At 34.2% G+C, this 24,181-nt stretch overlaps 1 protein-coding gene across 4 annotated transcripts in view; it reads right to left on the bottom strand.

Annotated features, from left to right (window-relative positions):
• Positions 1-24,181, bottom strand: part of EPHA5 (EPH receptor A5) — a 325,672-nt gene that overhangs the window by 290,937 nt on the left and 10,554 nt on the right. For all 4 annotated transcript variants that reach the window (XM_065877349.1, XM_065877352.1, XM_065877350.1 and 1 more), the window contains exon 2: positions 5,703-5,767. In XM_065877349.1, the coding sequence (XP_065733421.1) occupies positions 5,703-5,767 (65 nt within the window). The remainder of the gene's footprint in view (positions 1-5,702; positions 5,768-24,181) is intronic.

Below are 24,181 nucleotides of genomic sequence, written 5' to 3'. Positions count from 1 at the left end.
ACATCAATTAAGCCAGAAGTCAGTCTGTGTTTTGCTTGTTTTTATTTCTGTCTACAATTAAAGACCAGTTCTGGGAGAAAAAAAAAAAATTGACAAACCTTCCCCTTAATTTTATTCAAAGTGAAATTAGAGTACTGAGTCCCACATTTGAGAGTTGAGGCATTAAAACTCTTAAGAGTTTACTTACTTCATTTGAACAGTCAAATACCAAAGAGATAGTTGAGTGGCTGTTGCTTTTAACTACCAAACTGTTGCTTTCTGGTTGTGTTTGAAAACAGCAATACAAAAGTAGCTTTTTAACCAACCATCATCTTTTCTACTTCTTTAGTGGTTGAGTGATGATGTGGTGCATTCAAACACATTACCTTATTTTATCCTAAAACAACCATGCTAGATAGATGATATAATAGCCACCCATCCTTGCTTAACAGACAGGAAAGCAGAGATTCACACAGGTCCCAAAAATAATAGAGTGAATTACAGATATAGCTGGGAGTCAAGTTAATTCATCCTTTTCATTATCTATCTACCTTTTATATAATCATTTAATTATATATATATTTGTTATATACACAATATAACAATGCAACTTATATATTTGAGCACCTATGTGCTATACATTTTTCCAAAAATGTATCATGATCTAGCAATTAATAGCACGTGACCCACTCCACCTCATTTAAAACTTTCTTTGAGGTGAATTTTCTCTTCAGCATGAATTCCTCTCTTACATGAACTAGAAGTCTGAGAACCATCCAGAACCTATGTCTCTGGAGACCTAACTATTTGTAGGAGTTCACCTCTGGTTTAAAATAATCAGTATCCTGGAAGACCTGGGTTTAAAATGGCCTCAGTCTCTTACCAACTGCATAACCTTGGGAAAATCACTTACCCTTACTGAGACTCATTTTCTTCATCTACAAAAAAATACTAAATATCTCTTTTTACATTGGCATTGTCAGTACTAAATGGACTTATGTACTAAATGAAAGAGTATTTTTTTCATGGCAAGACAATGAGAAACAATGATATGACAGCACATGTGCCAAATGCAATACACGTGTTGCTCCCAGTTATGTCACAAGCTACTTTAATGACCTTGAGAGAATACTGTCACCTCTCTGACACTTTCATACAAGTATAGAAAGAAAATAATAGAATGCATTTCATTTATCACATTGCTTTAACACTCTGATAACTCATTCTGAAAATAACAACACTGCCCCAAGCTCCAGGGTATCAGGGACTTTTGCTTGTTTTCTTCACTTACTATCTTCACTACCGTAACCCTGGTTATAGTAGGCACTGACTCTTCTTCACTACTATAACTAACTACCAAAACTAGGCACAAACTAAGTAAGGCACACTCTTAGAAGAGTTCAAGCCACAAACTAAGTGTCCAATATATACCTGTTGAATGAACAAATGCAGCAAATTTGCATGAAAGCAAACTTTGCTGTAACATAGTACTCCTAGATATGTACAGAAAAAAAAAAAGGAAGGAGGCTTCAAGATAGTACCATGAGGCAGAAGACACTCACACATACACCCACTGTCTACCTCATACATTGTAGCTACAAAGCACATGCTGAAGCCCAAATTCAAATGATGTGCCGTAACTGAGGTGAAGTACTCAAACAAAAACTAGGAAGAAACAGTCTCAGCATGTAACACAAGAGAAGTTTTTTAAAGTCCCTCCTAAAACAGAAGAAAAAACCGATGCTTGTGCAGTATTAAAAAATGACTCCATGATAATGCCAACATTGCAGACCAGCAACTTAAATGACCGAAGAGCAGCAGGTAGAAATTGAGTCAAATAGGAGAATTTGTTTACTCTCTTCCAATTGCAGCCTTTACTCAGCTTTGGGCTGTTGAGGTCATAGAAAGCTGCTAGCTCTGGCTTTCTGAAACTTCCAACTAAACAGAGAAGCTGGAAATTCAGACTTTATATGAAATCTCCCAATCTTTAAATGCTGACAATAAATTCATACAGATATAGTCAAAAAACTAACAAAGAAACACAAAAACATGATTGACTGATGGATCTTTTAATATGAGGAGAACAGAAATGTAGCAGAAGATCAAAGAAAGGATGTTTACTGGCCAACACTGTGCCCATTTATACCCTCAGTCCCACTTATTTAATCTTCATGCAAAACTACATCTCAGTAATGTATGTCCCATTTCATAAATTAACAAACAAACAGTTATCCTTCTAATAAATATTTATTGAAGTTCTATTATATGTCAGGAACTGAGCCTAGTTTTAGAAACACTGTACAGTGGTAAATATGAGATTGCCATAAGACATCTAAAAGCTTAAAAGCAAAGAAAAAGTATGACAGGTGCAATGATTGTTTCTAAGAGGTGTATGGAATGTGTGCCTGACTACAAGGGATGAATAGGGTTTCTCCTAAGTTACTTGCCCAATTCTTAGGCCTAGATTTAGGGTACTATTTTTATCGGTCTAAGAAATAAAATAATAAAACATTCATTCTTAAGGCCTGAGGTTCAGGAAATGTTCTGAAAAAAAGAATATTCTTCTTTACTTAATACAGTAAAGGCTTTCAGACTGGGGGAGCTCTAAGTCAGACAAGTCAAGACAGCCTTACAAGAGCATTCTTTCATGGAGTTATCAGGTTATATATGACAATCCTCTGAGATCAAGTCTTTAAAGAGTCTCCTACCTGACTCTGCCCACCCTAGCGCCTGCCAGACTGCTGTTTTTCACCCTGACAACAGATTTTTGGTTTTGTCCAAAGTTACACTAAAGAGCTAGAGTGGCAGAAAAGGACACAGGGCACCTTGAAATGCCACAAACTTGTTGTTCTAACAAGATTTAGTCCTTTTTCTTGACTAAATGTTCCCTGGATTGCTCCAAGATTTTGGTTAATTTCCAGAGCTCTGAAAAGTTGATTCTTATAATATTTTCCACTTTTCTCATGGCTTTCATGGAAGAGAAAATTTTCAGATGCCCTTATTCCAAAATTTTTGCTGATATCACACCAATGATCTACATTTCACTTAGAGTTAGATTTCTTATCTAATCCTAAATGACTCAGCCTAATAACAATATATAAAAAGTATATATATACTTTCTTCATTTTGCATTTGGGTGACATAAGATCAATATAACACCTGAATTCCACATGCATTCCTCATACTTGGATAAGTGCACATTCACTAAGTTTCTCTAGTTTAACTTCTTTTTCTTCAGTATTAACATCAGGCATTAGCTATGTCAAAAGAAACATCACTCAAAAAATTACAAGAGTTTTGAAAAATACTCATTTAAAAATCTGAACAAAATTAACACTATACTAACAATTATATAGAAAGTAAAAGAAAGGAGGAAGTTGTTAGAATGACTGGAAATAGCCCATTTTTGATAAAAAGATTATGTTTTTATAAAGGAGTCAATTGTGCTTTATGCAGAAATCACATACAAAATTGAGTAATTTCCCTAAAAATGTCTAGTTACAAGAACAACTACAACTTCAGATTTACCCTCAAAGTTACACTCTGTCAAACCTTGTCTGAATAACTTCTGAATGGAAAAAGGAGGAACACAAAACTAAACTCAGAGAGATTCAAAGAGAATATGACATATTTTCTCACTTTTAAAAAATTAATTTCAACCCAATATGTCAGCCATCTTCTCAGGAAGGGCAATTTAAGATATTTATGAAATAAATCATTTTTGATATGTGAAAAAATGCAGAGTACAAAATATATTTACAGGTTCTCATAGATGGATGTTAGCCAGCCATCTTCCTGTATAGGGGTGGTGAAAGATGAAAGAAAGACAGTAACTCAGAGGTGGTGAGTGAGGGGAAGGATAAAGAAAGAATGGAGAAAGGAAGAGCGTAAGAAAGATAAAAGACAGATTAAGAGAATATATATACCTTTATGTTGGCACTGGCTATATCTGAGTAAGACAATTTGTTTTTCATTTGACTTATCTTCATGTTTTAATATCTTAACAATCTACTTGTATTACTTTATTTATATTATACCTCTAAATGTAACCATAATATTTACAACCAAAAAGAAATACCAACTTAATGAAAAAAGAGAAAGCACACTGAGATGAGGATATTAACATATAAATTATTATGCATTAGAACAATTAATATTACTTGTCTTATTTCCACAGAAAGAATGTTCTAAGTAAAGGACCAATTAAAACATCTGTTATACTCATCAATTAGAAAAAAAATTTAAGTTTTTGTTATTTGGGTTGTTATAACCAGATTTGGTATAATATTAAATTACTTAATTAAATTGAAATTAACCTTCAAAGTCATATGAAGTATTACTAGTGTGCATAATCTTCTAATTAATTGCATATATACACTGTATAATAAAGTTTTAAGCATTCAAATTGTTTAACAATACTTTTCCTTTAAATGGAGGATTGAAAATATTATTTGTTTTTGTCACAAGGTGATTTGATTATTTTTACTTTTCTTTTTTATATATTTTATTTTTTATTATAAAAATCCATGTGTGTTTTACTTTATTTTTTATTTTTATTTTATATTGGAGTATAGTTGATTAACAATGTTGTGTTAGTTTCAGGTGTACAGCAAAGTGATTCAGTTATACATATACATGTAACTATTCTTTTTAAAATTCTTTTCCCATTTAGGTTATTATAGACTATTGAGCAGAGTTGGTTCAATAATGATGTTGGGTAGTTTTAGCTTGAAAATTAAAAAAAATATTTAAATATTAAAGTCATTATATAATAAAAATATTCTATCAAAGTCTAGATTGTTTTCAATATAATAGTCATGCAATACAGTTAACGTTTTCTATGTAATACAATGATTTTATGTCACAATATTTTACTTATGTTTTCATTTTCCATCTGATAATATGGATGTGTTTTTAATTAAGTACGAGATAATGGAATACTTTTTATATAATCTATGTATTAAGATTCTTAGTACTATAAATATATTAATAGGCATATTGTTAAAAAATGGCTTACCTAATTTCCATCCCAAAGAAGTTATTTTTAATGTACACCATAAAATAATTTAGTAATAAAAAAACAATGGTTGATTATAAAAATCTTCCAATGGAGCATCTTTTCTGAAAGTTCTCAATAGAGAAAAATTCAAGAATTAAAAGAAAACCTTTGAATGATGAATAATCTGAGACATTTTTAATTTCAATGGAATTTAAAGGAATTTCTTATAATATTTTAATTCCCTAATGTAGTAAATTAAACACATAATAAGTTGGTTCCAGTGTTTGATTGAACACTGTCATTGACACATGAACTTTTATTTCCTATTCAATATAAACAAGATAAGGGCAAATTAGCAGCAAATCTTTGCTTTTATCTTAGCTCTTCTTCTTCTTCTTTTTTTTTTTTTGAAGATAAACCAATTCTAAAAATGTGTTGGTTGCTTCAATCTGAAACTCTCCTGAATGCTGAAGAAACTTCACATTTCTTTACAGAGAAATATTCAGAGAGGAAAAGAATATATTTGTTTTTCAGTCATAAAAATCTCTTCCCAATTTGCTTGCTTTTCCCAGTCAAAGCTAATTTGAAGTCTCCTCACTCCCCTTCACACACACCCCTCTTTTCTTAACATCAAATATGTCCAGAGAATTTACAACTATATGATATTTAAGATGATGTCTATTCAAGTAGTTTAAGTTGTAGGGAAAATTTTATAAAGGCTTACCCCATTTTTTGGAAAAGCAATCCATCCCAAGTCCCCCATGACAGTCCGTGAATCCAACAAATTCACTAAAAGAGAAAGAAAACAAAACTGAGTCAAATATACAAAAATATATCACTATTTTCATAGTGTTATTAAAAGCACATATTACATCCATAACTGAAAGTAAATTGAGCATTCATTATGATGACTACAAGAGTTATAATTTGAAGAAAACATTATTAAGATGCAAGAGAATAAGTGATTTTGAATAATTATTTGGAGAAAAATAACAGCAAAAGTATATAAACAAGTTATTACCCTAAGTGCTTTTTTTTTGGTCAAACAGGAATAAAGGAAAAGAATTAATAAGAAAAAGAAAAAAAGGAAAGGTCCACAGAAAACCATGAGGACCATGTCTATTTTTTAAAGATGCTGGTTCTTGGGATTAAGCTGCAGCTGTAAAGTTGGTGCTAAATATACTCTATTTTCTTCTGGAAAGCTGTTATAAAGGCAATGAACAAATAATTTACATTAAACAACAATAAAGTATTCCCAAGTTTGTAAGATTTTTTGTGATATTAACCAAAATCCGTAATCCAAATTGCAAATTTAATTAAGAAATAAATCTATACACTCTTAACCAAGCCTAGGAAATGCAGCAGCTCTTAAGGTTGTTGCAATAGCTAAGTGCTCATTGCATTCCCAAAGATACTTTCTATTTATATATAACTATAGTCCAAAATGTGTTTTTTACAAAACTGTTAGCTACATTTTGAAAGGCAGAACTCAATTAGGGCTGGGTATCCTAACATATTAGTAATTCCCAAGATGGAAGTCTGAACATCATCATTGCAAAAGGAAGCAATGGAAGAGTATGCACATGCCCATGCACCAACATTCGCACACTCACAAACTTGCACATACTCACACACAGATACATAGACACTCAGCGAGTTTATATTTCAACAGGTTCACCTACTGTCCCTCTGAAATTAAAGTAGTTTAAAAGTGTGCTAGGCAGAGAGGCTGCCTAAAATCACACTAAGTTCACAGACACCCCCAAACACACCACTGGACGCGGTCCTGCCCACCAGAAAGACAAAATCCAGCCTCATCCATCCAGAACACAGGCACCAGTCCCCTCCATCAGGAAGCCTACACAACCCACTGAACCAACCTTACCCAATGGGGGCAGACAAAAAAAAAACAACCTGCAACAAAAACCTGGAGCCTGCGAAAAGGAGACCCCAAACACAGTAAGTTAAGCAAAATAAGACAGAGAAATATGCAGCAGATGAAGGAGCAAGGTAAAAACCCACCAGACCAAACAAATGAAGAGGAAATAGGCAGTCTACCTGAAAAAGAATTCAGAGTAATGATAGTAAAGACGATCCAAAATCTTGGAAATAGAATGGAGAAAATATAAGAACTGTTTAACAAGGACCTAGAAGAACTAAAGAGCAAACAAATAATGATAAACAACACAATAAATGAAACTAAAAATTCTCTAGAAAGAATCAATGGCAGAATAACTGAGGCAGAACAACAGATAAGTGACCAAGAAAATAAAATAGTGGAAATAACTACCAGAGGGCAGAATAAAGAAAAAAGAATGAAAATAATTGAGGACAGTCTCAGAGAATTCAGCGACAATATTAAATGCACCAACATTTGAATTAAAGGGGTCCCAGAAGAAGAAGAGAAAGAGAAAGGGACTGAAAAATATTTTAAAAGATTATATTAGAGAAATATTTGAAGAGATTATTTGAAGAGAAAATGTCCCTGATAGGGGAAAGGAAATAGTCAGTCAAGTCCAGGAAGCACAGAGAGTCCCATACAGGAGAAATCCAAGGAGAAACATACCAAGACACATATTAATTAAACTATCAAAAATTACATACAAAGAAGAAATATTAAAAGCAACAAGGGAAAAGCAAGAAATAACATATAAGGGAATCCCCATAAGGTTAACAACTTATCTTTCAGAAGAAACTCTGCAAGCCAGAAGGGAGTGGCAGGACACATTTAAAGTGATGAAAGGGAAAAACCTACAACCGAGATTACTCTATCCAGCAAGGATCTCATTCAGATTTGCCGGAGAAGTTAAAAACTTTACAGACAAGCAAAAGTTAAGAGAATTCAGCACCACCAAACCAGCTTTACAGCAAATACTAAAGGAACTTCTCTATGCAGGAAACACAAGACAAGGAAAAGACCTACAATAACAAACACAAAACAATTAAGAAAATGGTAATAGGAACATATATATCAATAATTACCTTAAATGTAAATGGATTAAATGCTCCAACCAAAAGACACAGACTGGCTGAATGGATACAAAAACATGACCTGTATATATGCTGTCTACATGAGACCCACTTCAGACCTAGGGACACAAACAGACTGAAAGTGGGGGGATAAAAAAAAAAAGTATTCCAGGCAAATGGAAATCAAAAGAAAGCTGGAGTAGCAATTCTCATAACAGGCAAAATAGACTTTAAAATAAACACAATTACAAGAGACAAAGAAGGGCACTATATAATGATCAAGGGATCAATCTAAGAAGAAAATATAACAATTGTAAATATTTATGCACCCAACATAAGAGCACCTCAATACATAAGGCAAATGCTAACAGCCATAAAAGGGGAAATCGACAGTGACACAATCATAGTAGGGGACTTCAACACCACAGTTTCACCAATGGACAGATCAACCAAAATGAAAATAAATAAGGAAACACAATATTTAAATGATACATTAAACAAGATGGACTTACTTGATATTTATAGGACATTCCATCCAAAAACAAAAGAATACACTTTCTTCTCAAGTGTTCATGGAACATTCTCCAGGATAGATCATATCTTGGGTCACAAATCAAGCCTTAGTAAATTTAAGAAAATTAAAATCATATCAAGTATCTTTTCTGACCACAATGCTATGAGACTAGATATCAATTACAGGAAAAAATGTGTAAAAATACAAACACATGGAGGCTAAACAATACGCTACTAAGTAACCAAAAGATCACTCAAGGAATCAAAGAGGAACTCAAAACATACCTAGAAACAAATGACAATGAAAACAAAATGGCCCAAAAAAGCAGTTGTAAGAGGGAAGTTTACAGCAATACAATCCTACCTCAAGAAACAAGAAAAATCTCAAATAAACAACCTAGCCTTATACCTAAAGAAATTAGAGAAAGGAGAAGAAGAAAAAAACCCCAAAATTAGCAGAAGGAAAGAAATCATAAAGAATAGATCAGAAAAAAATGAAAAAGAATGGAGGAAACAATAGCAAAGATCAATAAAACCAAAATCTGGCTCTTTGAGAAGATAAACAAAATTGATAAACCATTAGCCAGACTCACCCAGAAAAAAAGGAGAAGACTCAAATCAACAGAACTAGAAATGAAAAAGAAGTAACAACTGACACTGCAGAAATACAAAGGATCATGAGACATTACTATAAGCAACTATATGCCAATAAAGTGGAAAACCTGGAAGAAATGGACAAATTCTTAGAAAAGCACAACCTTCTGAGACTGAACCAGAAGAAATAGAAAATATGAAGAGACCAATCACAAGCACTGAAATTGAAACTGTGGTTAGAAATCTTCCAACAAAAAAAGCCCAGGACCAGATGGCTTCGCAGGCGAATTCTATCAAACATTTAGAGAAGAGCTAACACCTATCACGTGGCCATCATCAAAAATATCTACAAATTATAAATGCTGGAGAGGGTGTGAAGAAAAGGGAACCCTATTGCATTCTTGGTGGGAGTGTAAATCGATATAGTCACTATGGAGAACAGTATGGAAGTTCCTTAAAAAATGAAAAATAGAACTATCATATGACCCAGCAATCCCACTACTGGGCATAAACCCTGAGAAAACCATAATTCACAAAGAGTCATGTACCACAATGTTCACTGCAGCTCTATTTACAATAGCCAGGACATGGAAGCAACCTAAGTGTCCATCAACAGATGAATGGATAAAGAAGATGTGGCACATATATACAATGGAATATTACTCAGCCATAAAAAGAAACAAAATTGAGTTATTTGTAGTGAGGTGGATGGACCTAGAGTCTGTTATACAGAGTGAAGTAAGTCAAAAAGAGAAAAACAAATACTTAATGCTAACACATATATATGGAATCAAAAAAAAAATGGTTATGAAGAACCTAGGGGCAGGACAGGAATAAAGATGCAGATGTAGAGAATGGACTTGAGGACACGGGGAGGGGGAAGGTAAGCTGGAACGAAGTGAGAGAGTGACATGGACATATATATGCTACCAAATGTAAAATCAATAGCTACTGGGAAGCAGCTGCATAGCACAGGGAGATCAGCTCAGTGTTTTGTGTCCACCTAGAGGGGTGGGATAGGGAGGGTGGGAGGGAGATGCAAGAGGGAGGGGATATGGGGATATATGTATACATAGAGCTGATTCACTCTGTTATAAAGCAGAAACCAATAAAGATGTTAAAAAAAAAAAGGTGCTATGTAGTCAAAATGCTTTAGATCTAGATCATAGACCATTATCTTTCAAATATATTATGCCTAAACCAAATGGATCTACCTGGTGTGCTGTGCCGCTGAACCACTTTGAATGAGCATGGTATTTGGACCCAAAAGGGAAACGACTGGGTTAACCCTCGTCAGAGGTACTGAAGCTTTCTCAAACTACATTCAAGAGTCAGTATCTTGAAATGCCCGCAATTCTAAAAAGATGGTTGGATCTGCAAGTGTAAGCCTAGGGTACTAAAGGTTTAACATTAGATAGGCTGAGAAATGTGTAAAACTTCTACAAGAGACCGTACTCTGAAATTATTTTGATCAAGGAAATCAGGATCACAACTGAAATAGAAATTTTTGGCATGCTATGGAAATTATGTGCATTTTACCCTTATTATCCATCATTTTATTTCATATCATATATGCAAACATACATATCTTACACACTAAGGTAACAGTCTGTATTAAAACTATTAATATGAAAATAAATCAAAAACTTTAAAATCTTAGAAAACACAGATATATACTCAGTACTGTAACCTACCCTTAAACTTGTTTATTTTCCTCATTAAGTTCTGAGCTCTTTAACTATAAAAATGTATGCCTACAGAATGTTTGTATCAACTTTAGCCTACATACAGCGTGTTGGCTTTAGGGAATAAAACAATAAATGATATGTGGAATTATTATTTTTTAAAGGAAACTGACCTAACTCAAAAACTATTGTTTTAAAACAGCAAAAACCAAAAACAAACAGACCAAAACTATTTCACTACCCAATAACCTTGCAAATCCTCGAGTCAGTCCACTAAATTTAATTTTTCAGGTAGATCCGTACTCTTTTCTTTTTACGCTACTGTTGGCTCTTGTGGTTTCTATGGGAATAAGGCTACATTAAACTTAAATGTCCTTGTCCTCATTTTAGTTTTTCTGGGGCACTAGGTCTGTGTCTAGACATGACTAAATATCAGGGATGTGCAGAACCTAAATCCTTCTGTTTATTCATCTTTATGATTCATTTTACTCACCTTTGATATTGAGCAGCGGCATATCTGCGTGGACTAGATAAAGTAGAGCAAATGAGCAAACTAAAGGTCTTCTGCTACGATGGCAGTCAAATTGAACTTAATCCTGTGGTGGCAAAGTGATGTGCATAGGAATTCTAGGAATTCATAACTAGCCTGCCATGAGAAACACAGCATTCCTTGTAGACTTCTTAACAATATGTGCATCTTTAAATATTCATTATTATCAACAGAATTCCAGATGTCTTTCTAAAATTTAATTGCCCTCATTTGAATTAACTTTAATTAAAATTACTATTTGTACTCTTCTTGGCTTAGAAAATGTGTAAGTGTGAAAGTAAATGAAAATACTAGCTTCACTATTTTTACAATTTATTGGGAGTTTCCCATATTGGAATACATTACTGAACACATGGAAATAACTACAATAGGAATGTATATCATCTTTCTTTTGATGATCTTGTCAAAAGATTTTCTTCAGGTAAACAGATTAGGAGTTTTATAGGAAATACATGCATGTCACTTTTCCATACTGCCTAAAATTGCTTTCCTCCTAGAAGATGATTTCATAACATTCACAGTGCAAAGCAGATATTTACATATACCATTACTGAATTGGAAATTGAGGAAAAAAAGAGAAAGGTGTTTTAGGTAATTACCTGCAGATTACTACTTTATAATTTTGTTCATGTAACGCAGAGTAAATTGGGATTTGATGCCTCAGGAAAAATAACTATCTAAAATTATATCTACATAAAATTAGATATACAGATAGGTACAGATAAGAGTAAGAGGGCTTTCTTATACCTCCAAGTCTTGCACATGCTGCTTTAGCTATCTCAAATACCCTTCTCCCTTTGTGAACTGCTAAGTCTTCATTTGTACTTCAAAACATATTTCAGAAACTGTTTTCCCCAGGAAACGATCTCTGATTCTCCTTTTCCTAAGTGTGGGTAAGGTAGTATTACTGAATATTTTATTAACACCCAATTCTTATATCCAAAACACGGAATACATAGAATTTTATTGTTCCCCTAAAAGAACACTATGTTTGACTCATGCCTATGAACCTAGCCTGCATTCAGAACAGCAGAATAGCTGTTTGTCTTATGAATGAATCATTTGGTCAGTAGACAGATCAGGAGGGTATGGCTGAATCAACACACACCAGTAGTTCTCAACATGGGCATCTGATAATGTCTGGAGACATTTTTGATCGTCAAAACTGGGAAGTAGGGGAGTATCTGCTACTGGCATCTCATGGGAAGAAGACAGGCATGCAACTGACTAAACATCCTTCAGTGAATAGCAAAACTTCTTCCACCCCACAGGAAAGAATTATGTGGCTCAAATTTCACCAGTGCCAAATCTCAGAAACCCTGGTATACACCTATGATGCTTCCAGAAAATCTCTACTTCCACAATTCCTTGCACAATGCATCAGCAGCATGATCATCATTAATAGAAGTTAACACATTTGGAAGCATTCCTTATGAATGAAAATACTACTCCTATTTAAGGAAATGAAAGTAACAAAACTTGACATCTTATTTAGAGAAAACAGAGTATTCTGAATACCCAACGCCTATACATTATTTTTAGTAACCAAAGTAACTATTATTACAAGTGTAGTCATTTATGCTCTAATAATTTCTCAACATTCATGATGGCATGCATGAAAAAGCTTTATGCCACTGATAGTATCAATGCTTCCATTCCCCCCATTACTTAAGCTACTAACATAAAAACCGGTTTAGACATAGCGTATATATAAATGTGATTTTCAGAATTTCCTTTTCTAATTTCATTACTGAATTTATTAAAAGGCGGTTTGGCAGTAATGCAGCACAGTCACTAAGTATCTTCTGTGCTACAATTACAGTAATTAAATTGTTCTGAACAGTATATATGCTTGTTGTAAATTGCAATGAATACACAATGAGTATTGATCTTCATTGTACAACTTAATTAAAACTTGTCCGGGAGAAGCCACTAATGAATATAATTAGAGGAAATGTTTGATACCAGTTACTCTGAAAGACATTAATTAGATATCAGAAATTTTATGGAAAATGTTTTTATTCTATTATTTATATTTTAAAATAAAGCCATACCATTAAACTGAGAGACAGCCTTCAAGGTCATTTTCCCTCAGCCACTCTATAATTACAATGACGATGGGCATATTGGTTGGTAATCTAATCATTAATTTAGAAGACTGATTCTCCAGGAGAAATCACTCTGTAGAGGTCAATGAGTATTTAGTCTATCGCAAATTCCTAAAGTTAACATAGGAAAAACAATGACTCACAAATACAGGAACTTTTTAATAAGTAAAAATCAGTTAACTGCCTAACCAAATAACAATTATGATAGAAATTATTTCAAACTAATCTTAAGTATGTCTTAATTTTATTACTACATACTAATAAATTTAATGTTTTCTTGAACAGAGAAAAGCTTTTAAAAATTTTACTTTCAGAAAAGCCAGAGAGTTGCTAACTCATTCTTTTTGCTGGGATTCAAGAAGGACAAAGGGAGGGCAGAATGAGTAAAATGGAATATGCACAAAAAGACTCGTAAGCCTTCAACTTCAAACATTCTAAAAATTAAAGAGTAATTGGAGTTAATTATTCAAATATGCTCTTTAACTTTCAAAGTTATATCCCTCTGACTCCATTGCTTCCTCCATAACATCTTGCTAATATTAGGCAAAAAAAATGTTATTGGATTTTCCAGGAAAATGATGCATTGGGATGAATGTGTTTTGAGACTTTGAAGAGTCAAAAGACAGCTGAAGGCGCATGGTCCCACCACCATCAGTGGGTAATGCCTTGAAAGAATGTGTGATCCTTGATGACATGAAGGTAAAGGAGACCCAAAAGGCATATTTGTAATTTTACATTGTTTCTGTTTTTCCCATGATCTTCACATTAACACACAAACACAATTATAATGGTAGTCAGACCTCCATCACAGTGTGAAGAGAGAATACTTTGGATTAGTAGCAGATAAGATGGCACTCTCTCTCTCTAAAGGCATTGAACCAAAGTCCCATTGAATACAGTCGAGTTTTGATGTTTGCTTGCTTATTGATTTCCATTTAACAATACCAGAAAAGCTACTGGATTCAATTACAGCACACGTTTAACTAATCTGTGGGACTAAACCCCAGATATACAGCTGTCCAGCCTCTCTCCATAGTCTCATTCAGAACAGATGTGATTTCTTGCTTCTGGGCTAAATTTTATAATGAGACAACTGCTTCAGGGAACAAAGAACAGTTGGCAACAGCAGTGCAGAGAAAGAAGACATGTGTTTCCCATTGGAAAACTAAATTTGTAAATTGGGTAAGAATTATGTTTTAGGTTTAGGGGTGTTACATAGATTTCTGTCGTCTTTGCTTGAAAGCAAGAATCTATAACCAACTGTATTTCGAAAATGAATGAGAGAGTATTCATTTCTTTTGTAATTCTGAGAAACATAACTGTACAACCTTTTTTTAGAAAAAAAAGGAAGAATATTAGGAAAGAAACTTATTTAGTGTTTACTATGTGTCAGGTAATCTACCAGGCAATTTATATATATTCTTTCATTTAACGATCCCAGCAAACCTAGAGTATCAACACAACACTGACAGTTTGCAGTATCATTCAGAGCCCCAGCAGGAAAATCAAGGAAGGAAAAAAACATGAGGCAATACCTGAAGCCTTCATGACAGACCACAAGCCTTGCTTATGGTTTTTCCCATAACCAAGTCCCGCACTTAAGAGCCTAGACATCATCAAATACCTTGATTACAGCAACCTATCTCCCCAGGGCATCCAAAGGCCAACAAGTAAACCCTAATCATGAATGAATCTACTTTATTTGTACATGAACCATGGCTGTCAAACACTGCCTGTGGAAAATCTCACCAATCTAAAAGATTGGTTCTAAAAATTGTGATACTCATGTAGCTCTGAGTTCCTAATTTTCCTTACGTTTTGGTAGCATATGATCATGACCCCCATGGACACTCTCTCTCATCTTTCATCTTCAGTGACAATGCATTTCTGTGGTTTTCTTTAACCTCTCTGGCTATGTGTTTCCATTATAAGCTACTCTTCCTCTACCAACCCTTCAAACCTTGGCTTTGATCAATACTCTATTTTTGTAGATTGTCTTCACTTATCACTCTATACCAATGATTCTTGACTAGGACTTAAAATGGGAATAAGAAAAAAGAATCTTTGGAAAGAACAAATGTCTTAGCACCACTCCATTCATACTGAATCAGACTATTTAGGATGGGGAATGGCTAGGATATTTAACTTTCGTTTGTTAGTTGACTGGTTTTAGAGGTGATATTAGCACATACCCCCTATGAAAGAACCTCTGTAGAGGAGCTCATGAACTTCCAAATCTTCAGTTGTAATGTAAATATTAATAACCCCCCAAATCCATATATTTTGTCCATCTCTCTCTCTTGAAATTCGAACCAACTTATAAAACTGTCTGCTATTTACTAACACATTCATGACTTGCAGTCATTTCAAATTCAACCTGTAGCAAAGTAAACAAAGTATCTTCCTTGTACAAAAAAAGCCTCCTCCTATGTTCCCTATCTCAGTGAATGCAATGTCATAGAACCAGTTGTTCCATCCAGAATTCTGTGAATCACATTTGTCTTCCTTCACATTTACCCCCTACATTGAATCAGTAACCAAATCCCACCAGTTCTAACTCTATTCTGTATATAACTCTCTGAACTGCCTTCTCTGTTTCATTCCACAGCAGAACCAGTCCAGTCAAATCTGTGCCATAATTTTTAACTTGAAAAATCTCCTAACTGGTTTCTCAGTAGAGAGGCATGATCCCTGAAAATGTCTACAACACACTGCATCCAGAAAGACCTTTCTAAGCCACCAATGTGGTCACGTCACCTCCCTACTTCAAACCTTGTAGTTGTGTCTTGTTTTTAATATAAGTTCTTCCAGAAAAATTGGTCTCTATTTTCTTCTCCAGTTTCACTCAGGCTTTTCCCTCCTTCTTCTTCCACAATTTAGCAATGCTGAACTTATCTCAGTTCCAATTATGTGGTCTTAACTATTGTTTCAGTTCTGTCCAATGAGCTGTGAAGGTGATCTGCAAGGGAAAGGAGTTTTTATGAAGAAAACAGTAGAAAAGGAAACTCCTGGATGCCTTGAAAGTTGCTGGGTATGAGTATATTTCCTGGAACTGATGCAGCCATCTTGAGCAAACAAGGAGAATCAGCAGGAGAGCAAAGCTTATAGATTAGGGTTGGCAGAGTGAAGGGATGAGAAGTATCTGATTCAAAATTGTATCACAGAGTTGCTAATCCACCTAAATTTGAAACTTGCCTCTCTTAGGGCTTCCTGTTATATGGGAAATAATCAGATTTGTTGCTTAATCCAGTGGGAAGTGATTTGCTATTTGCAGAGGAAGACATCCTAACAGATACAACTGCTAAGTGGCAGAATTTGAAGGCAGACTTTAGTCTCTCTTATGCCAGAAGTCTGTTCTTCTTCTATCATGTCTCGATACTTCCCATTTAAAGATATTTGACTTAAAGAATTCCAATGACATTTCAAATTGAGCTACTTACACCATCATATTCGTTATCTTTGAAGTGATAAGTGATATCAAAGATAGATGATTTTTGTTGTCTCTTTCAATCTTATTACTCTCATTGTTGACTATGAGCAATAACCACTGCCTTTAATTATTTGTTTCAAAATACATTCACCTATGCTCATTTTGTTCTTTTTGTCTCTTTTTTTCCATTTTGTTACAAAATATTTTTCATCATCATAAACAAAGAAGTTTTAGCCACTGCTCTTTGAAAAGTAAGCAGTAGCATAGTCATACTATGAAGCATACAACTCTGAAGGAAGCAAAAATCAATCAGAAATGTATGCTAAAGATTTTGAATTGTTAATATACTCTAAAATTGTAAACTCATGGAGATGGCAAAGAGGGATTGAGAATTCGTATCCACTGGTTAGTCTATACAGAGTGTTTAGGCAAAAGTAACTCTGAAATCTACTGAGCGAAATTATGACTAATGAGCAGTCTGCTCCTCACAGGACACACTGCATGAAAAGAGCAAAAACATGGTTTTCATGGCTACCTTGTCAGGTGTGGTAACCAAACTTGTCTAGTTTTACATATTGTTTTTATCCTAAAAAGAAAAGTCAAAATTAGATGACATAATGGGCTTGAAAATTGTCATATTACAGAATATGCTCACTCAATTCCTGTTCACCACTCTACAATGTACGTAGATAGTATATGAAGCTCTTCCTTGCAAAACAGTGCAAATCCTCAACATTTGAAATAAATGTGCACATTCACAATTCACTTTGAGAATAGTTCACTGCACAGAGAATACTCATCAGTCCTATGTTTCTGGTTTGCTACTGTGTGAGCTTGTGGAAGTGATTTTATTTTGAGGTCCTCTATTCTCATATTTGTAATATCAGCGATTAAGACTAATAAAATTATGTGTATCTGTAGTTAATACACATTATATCACTTAACCCTAACAATGATCCTTTGGTGTGTTATTTTCCCCACATTACAGATAAGGAAATTGAGGTTGAGAAAAGCTAAACACGGCAGTGGTCTACAGTCATGGAGCTGATAAGCACAAAACCAGAATCTAAATCCAAGTCTATCTAACTCCAAAGCTCTTTCTCTTGCTTCTATATCACACTTGCCCCAATATCAGACTTACTGAATCCAAAGGTTCCCTCCTTTGAAACTCTTAATTTCTACATATCAAAGAGTTTTACTAAATCAATGGATTTTGAATAACATGTTACAGAAGCCAACATCTCCCATAATGATCTAGTAGTACGCTATATAAAATGGAAATCCTCAGATCTATTAATCTAAACAGAGCAGATACTAGTTTTTCCTAGAGAAATCAAAATTTAGTATCAAATTTCCAACAGTAAGTTATAAGATCTCAGAAAGCAAAAGGGTAACTCTTATTTTTTTATTTTATTATTCATTATGCTTTAATAAGCATGCTAACTGGGGCAAAACAGGGTATAAGTTTGTAAAATATACTTTGTCCTTAGATGTCAAAAAGCACATCAAAATAGAAATGGGAAATGTATGCAAAGTTGATTCTTCATTTGGAATGAATCCTTACCCCAGTTCCTAATTACCCCTAATGTTTGACTGAAATATACCAAACTGCAAAACAACCTATATAATAACTAGCTTTCCAGCCTTCAGCATAGGATAAAATGATGATTAGATCTGAACATGCACTAAAACAGAAAGAAACTTGCACAATTTCACAGTCTGTATTTTAAGGTGATGGCATTTCCAAAAAAGCACAAACAACTGTGTGGCCCAGTAGCCCTTATTGTGACATGAGAAGTGACCCAAATTTCTGCTAGCAACTTCAGTCATTATCCCATGTCAGTCTTGTGGCTTAATTAAAACTGAATTCTGATGTAAACCCTACAGAATGGCTTTGTTATCCAAAATGGAAAAAAATATATATATATATTACAAGAAATCCTTGGATAACAATTTGTCATCAAAAGCTAGTCAAAATATAAAGCAATATTGACAGAAGTATAAATAAATATTGTGCCCAATAATTTTAGGTGACTGAACATAAACATTTTAGTACCCAGCTCTAATTATCCATTTCAAAATAGCTAGCAAGATTCGTGACAGCTGCAAAGTAATTATTAAGTCATTTTTTAGAAATACAATAAATTATGTATCTTTACAAGGTACAAGATTGATGATCTAGTAGCAATCATTTTTGCCTAGTTAACCTGGTACCTAAAATATATTTTTGGTCAAAATATAACCCCACTAGTTGGCTACTTCTCCTTTTACAATGTGTATAAAGGAAAAGAAAATAAAGTAAAATAAAACAAGATAAAATAAAAGTATTTTCTCTTTTCAGTGGTATTGTATCACTTCAGTGATATCGTATTGTATTTTATGCCCATTAATTACTAACATCCTTTCTCCTTCCTTCATATCAGAATCTCACTTGTGTTTAGAGGGGCAATGTGCCCAGCACCAGACAATGGTTCATAACTGGCCTTACCAAATAATGATCATTATGTTTCTATAATCTTAGCCTCCACTGAACTGGGGGCCCTTGTTACATAAGTCTGAAATCTCCTTGTCAGCTTCTGGGAAAGTTTTCCTGTCCTAGCTGAAGGAATAGTGCAGCTGACATGATTCTTGGCTCTTCTCTTTCCCTTTTTCTTGTTCTGAACTGGATGTGATGCTTGGAGATGCATCAGTCTTCTTGCAACCATGAGGCAATAGGCTTGAAATTAAGGCCAAAAAAGTCACAGTGATTCCTATCCCGACATCATTAAGCCACTGAACCCAAACCACCAGACATCTACCCTGAAACTTCTTTCTCAAACATATTTTTAACCCCTCTACATTGTAAGTCACTGTTGGATAGTTTTTCTATTATCTTCAACCTAATAAATTACATGTAATACAAATAGTATGTAAAAAGGAGAAAGTCTAGCTCACTGCTTTAACTTCTATTACAGTTCTATGGACACTTGCAGTGAATGAGTGTTCATTCGTTCAACAAATGTTTATTAAGCATCTACTTAAGTACCAAGAATTGTTCTAGGCCTTGGGGATGCATCAGTGCATAAAATAGGAAGTATCCTGCTGATTGTTCAACCTTCCAATTGCTTAGCTCTAAGAGTAGACACTTGCTTGAATTTGCATTACCTGTGAAATAATCCTTCTGTGTCCCCCAAGTCAGACTCTCTTAGGGTATAATTATCTGAATTAACATTTGACACTCAGGGATATATGGGAACACATTCAAAATGAAGATAAAATTATATAGGAATATAAAGGGGAAATATTAATCAAAGCATACACTTTTAGGATCAGTTCTGAAATCAATGACTCTATCATTGACTACATATCAAACCATAATTAGAATAATTTTGGATTTTGACATTTGTTTTTACAATTCTCTAACATTTTGTATGTCCTTATTGTACACAGTGTTATCTGATAATAATATAAATTACCTTTAGCCTTAGCACATTTTCATATTGTCCTTGAAATTAATAATAGAAAACATTTATATAGTTTTATATATATATATATACATACATATATATATATATATATATATGTATCTGTACTTTTAGAATATATATTCTAAAAGTACAGATTCCCAGGTTCTAAACTTACAGATTTCCCCATAGGACTTGCTTTAATGAATTTTGACTCAGTGAGTATAGGAGGCTCCAGGCATGGTATATTTAACCATGTTTTGAGGTTGGCTCTGATGAGTGCCTCTGGGTTAGGAACCACTGGTTCAAAGTAAACTTTACTAGATATTATAATTTATTTTTTAGCTAGATTGTTACAAAGCTACAAGTCAGGATCATAGCACACGGATCTTCTATACAACATTCCTTTTATATTTTAACACAGTGGTTTTCACACTGAGCCCACAATGGCCCCTGTGGTTCTAAAGAGATATCTCAGAGGCACAAGCAGATGAAGGGAGCAAGGAGGTAAAGAAAGAGCCAGGAAGCCCAATAACTCTGTTGTTATCTGCTTCATGTATTGGGCTTCCACAGTGATGAGAGGAATTAGAGGTTCTGAAACTTAAAAAAAAAAGAAATTTGAAAACCATTTTTAACCTTTTGTCTTTGGCTTTCAACAGTGACTTACATAAGAACCTATTAGCTGGTCACAGTGTTGTTTGTGTTTGAACAATGCCATAAATAATAATTCTTACCAATTTTCAAAATATACAAAACTGATTTTCATCTAATAGGTTCTGACAGGTTTTCTGCCAGGAAACAAAAACTGTGTAAATCAAAGCTTATACTTAAGTTTTCTATTCAATTGCTTTAGCATTAATGATAGTAAGATTTTCTTGATATAAATTTTCCATGTCCCCATATACTTTGCTTATATTATTCTTATATTAATTGATTTTCTTATAAAACATGTGGTTTTGTAACAAAACATGATTCCTTCCTTGAACAATTGTGTATGTAAATAAAATACAAATCATAATACTTAAGTACATTTAAATAAATATAATCTCTAGATAGTGGGTGCAACCAAGAGCTTCTGCATCAAACACACCTGGTTCCTATCCTATCAATTTATTTGTTGTGCAACCCAGTGCGATTTACTTAATTTCTCCCCAGCCCCATCTCCCACTAGTAAACTGAAATAATATCCAGCTCACAGGGTTATTGTGAGAATTAAAGGAGATTATGTGGTAATAGTTTTCAGAGCAGTTATCACTGTTATCCCTCCCATCTAGAAGAAAAATTCAGTTCAAAGAATTCTTAGCTCAGTAGAATACAATATTAGCCCACTGACACTTCTCATATATTTGTTAGAATTTTTAGAGTAAATAAAAATATATTTAAAAGGGATAGTTAATTAAATACACTAATCAGACACTGGGTAGAATTAAACACACTAACCAGACATTAACCAAGCTATACTTAAAAAGCCATTCATCATTACATTTTAAACTTTATTCTTTATAAATCTATTTTTTAATGTTACTCTGTTCACATGGTTGATGATATCTATTTTCCTGCTCCTTTCCCTGCATTATTAAGAATTCCTACCAAGTTGTAAATCTAAAGTGCTTCATAAAGTAAGTGACAGTCTAAATTATCCAGGAAATCTAGAACAAATGAAAGAGTAAATCCATCCCCTCCCCAGAAATTTAAACCATTAAGAAACAGATGTTTTATATTAATTGTTTTTCTAGAGATAAAATTAAGTCATGCTTAAAACAGAAAAAAGTATTTTATGTTGGCTGATTGTGGCTCAAGTCATGAATTCTGAGAACTTATCATATGAAAGAGGGGGAAAACAGTAGTTGATTAAATCACAAAAAGATAGTGACCACAGGATATATCCTATTTATTTCTTAGTGGTTTGGCAAACTTCAGTAGAACTTTCCTCTCATTGATACTTTTGTTAAATATAAAATAAAGTATTTTACTGCCAAATTTCTTGGTATTAATTTGTTTTGGTGGGCAAATCATACACTCTTTTAGTTGGCAAAATCTCTGTTTAGAAAAGACTCTATAATACCAGAGATTCTAAACTCTATTAGTTATGAATTTAGGACAAAAGCTACATAGGCTCTACCAGGAAAAAACAGTAATGTGGTGAGACTGGGTGTGTTTAAAAGCAGAAACAAAACAAGTTACTTAATATAATTTATTGCTTAAAAGTAAATTTACAGGGCATAACATACTTCACTGATACATACGGAATATCAGGTATTGGGGTTACAGACAGGCAAAGCTTTCTTCATACTGAAGCATTTGGTAAATGCAAAAACAGAAAACCTGCCAGTTTTCTTGGAATCAACTTGCTTTAGTTGGCAAATCATACCAAATAACTCTTAGTAGGGATGTCTCAGTTCAGAAGAGAGCTTTTTCTCTGGTTAACCTTTATTTTTTACGGCGATTTCTATTCTTATCAAATTATCAGAAATGTATAAACAAGGGAAAACTTGATTCCAGCCCAGCGTGATATGCTACACACGGAAAAAGAATGGGCACAGAATACTGGGAAAATTGGGGAAGGCTCTTACCCTGTATAACTTAGGCATAAGATCAAGGTAACCTAGGTGCAGGAAGGAGCTGAGGGTTTCCTATTGAGCACCCAGAATCCAACTGTGCTGAGAGAAGGGCTCCCCCACAGAAGCACGGAGTGCAGACATGGAGGGAAGCAGCAGGAGAGGTGGGCCGGGAGCAAATCACTGAGTGCTTTGTACTCTGGCTCAAGGAATTTAGATTTTATCCTGAGGGTACTGGAGAGCCATTGAAGGGTTTACCCAGGGAGTAAACAAGGGCTGCTTGAGCAACTGAACTGAAGTCAAGTGCTTTTCTTGTGATATTTCCATATACAATAAATATTAGACAGTACTCACTAACTAATGTCGAAAATTAGACCCTGCTAAATGTCAGAGTGCCAACCCACACTACTTTTTAGCACGTGGACTATTTAACACTTATATAATGCTTCCTGTGTACCAGAACTTTTACAAAACACTTTATTGATATGAACCTAATCTTTACAACCCCGAACAGTATGAATATTCCCATTTTACAGAAAAGAATGCATAGACACAAGGAGGTTTTCTAGCTTTCAGCGTTTTCAAGTTCACACAACTCTAAGTGGTTCAGCCAGACCCCAGAGCCTGTGCTCTTACCACTCTGCCTCACCGCCTCCTAAAGTGGAACGCTGATTCTGCAATCATGAGACTTTGGCTTTGAAACCAGTTCTGATTTTTTACTAGACCAAATTTTCTTGTTTCAGTTCCTTTGTTTATAGCAATGATTTGTTTAATCTACCCTACAGGTTTTTATGAGATTCTCATGGAATAAGGTAGGTTAGCACATTTTGTAAACTACAAAGCATTTTAATAACGTAAGCTACATAAAAGTGATTATAAAATATTTAATATTGCCATGTATATAAAGAGAAAAGAAAGCACCCAAGAAGTTGCCTTGGATAGGAGACTAAAGGTGAACACATTTTCTACTCAACCCACTGAACGTTTCAGTACCTTCACTTGTTACAAAAAGTAGTGTTGCCTAAAAATTATAATGTCATGAGTTTAAGGCAAAACTTTATCTCAAAACTGCCCTCTCTTTCCAACAGAGCAAGGTGTAGTGATCAGCCACAAACAGCACTTCGCCGAGTTTCTGAACGGGATTACAGATATACACAGCTAGGTCTAGCGTGTAGCCTGGGCCAGAGATTGAGAACTGGGCTGCTTATACATGAAAGTAACAGAAAACAATTTAAAAACTAAAAAATACATGGCCTAAAATTAAAAAGACATAATGTGGAGGAAGAGATCTTGCCTTGTGCTAGTGGGCAATGAAGAGGGGAGATGTCAACATGGGGCTCAATCAGTGTGTA

The sequence above is a fragment of the Phocoena phocoena genome, chromosome 5 (assembly GCF_963924675.1).
Source record: "Phocoena phocoena chromosome 5, mPhoPho1.1, whole genome shotgun sequence".
Taxonomy (NCBI): Eukaryota; Metazoa; Chordata; class Mammalia; order Artiodactyla; family Phocoenidae; genus Phocoena; species Phocoena phocoena.
The sequence above is the reverse complement of the archived record's forward strand: the minus strand, read 5'-3'. Positions and strand labels throughout refer to the sequence as shown.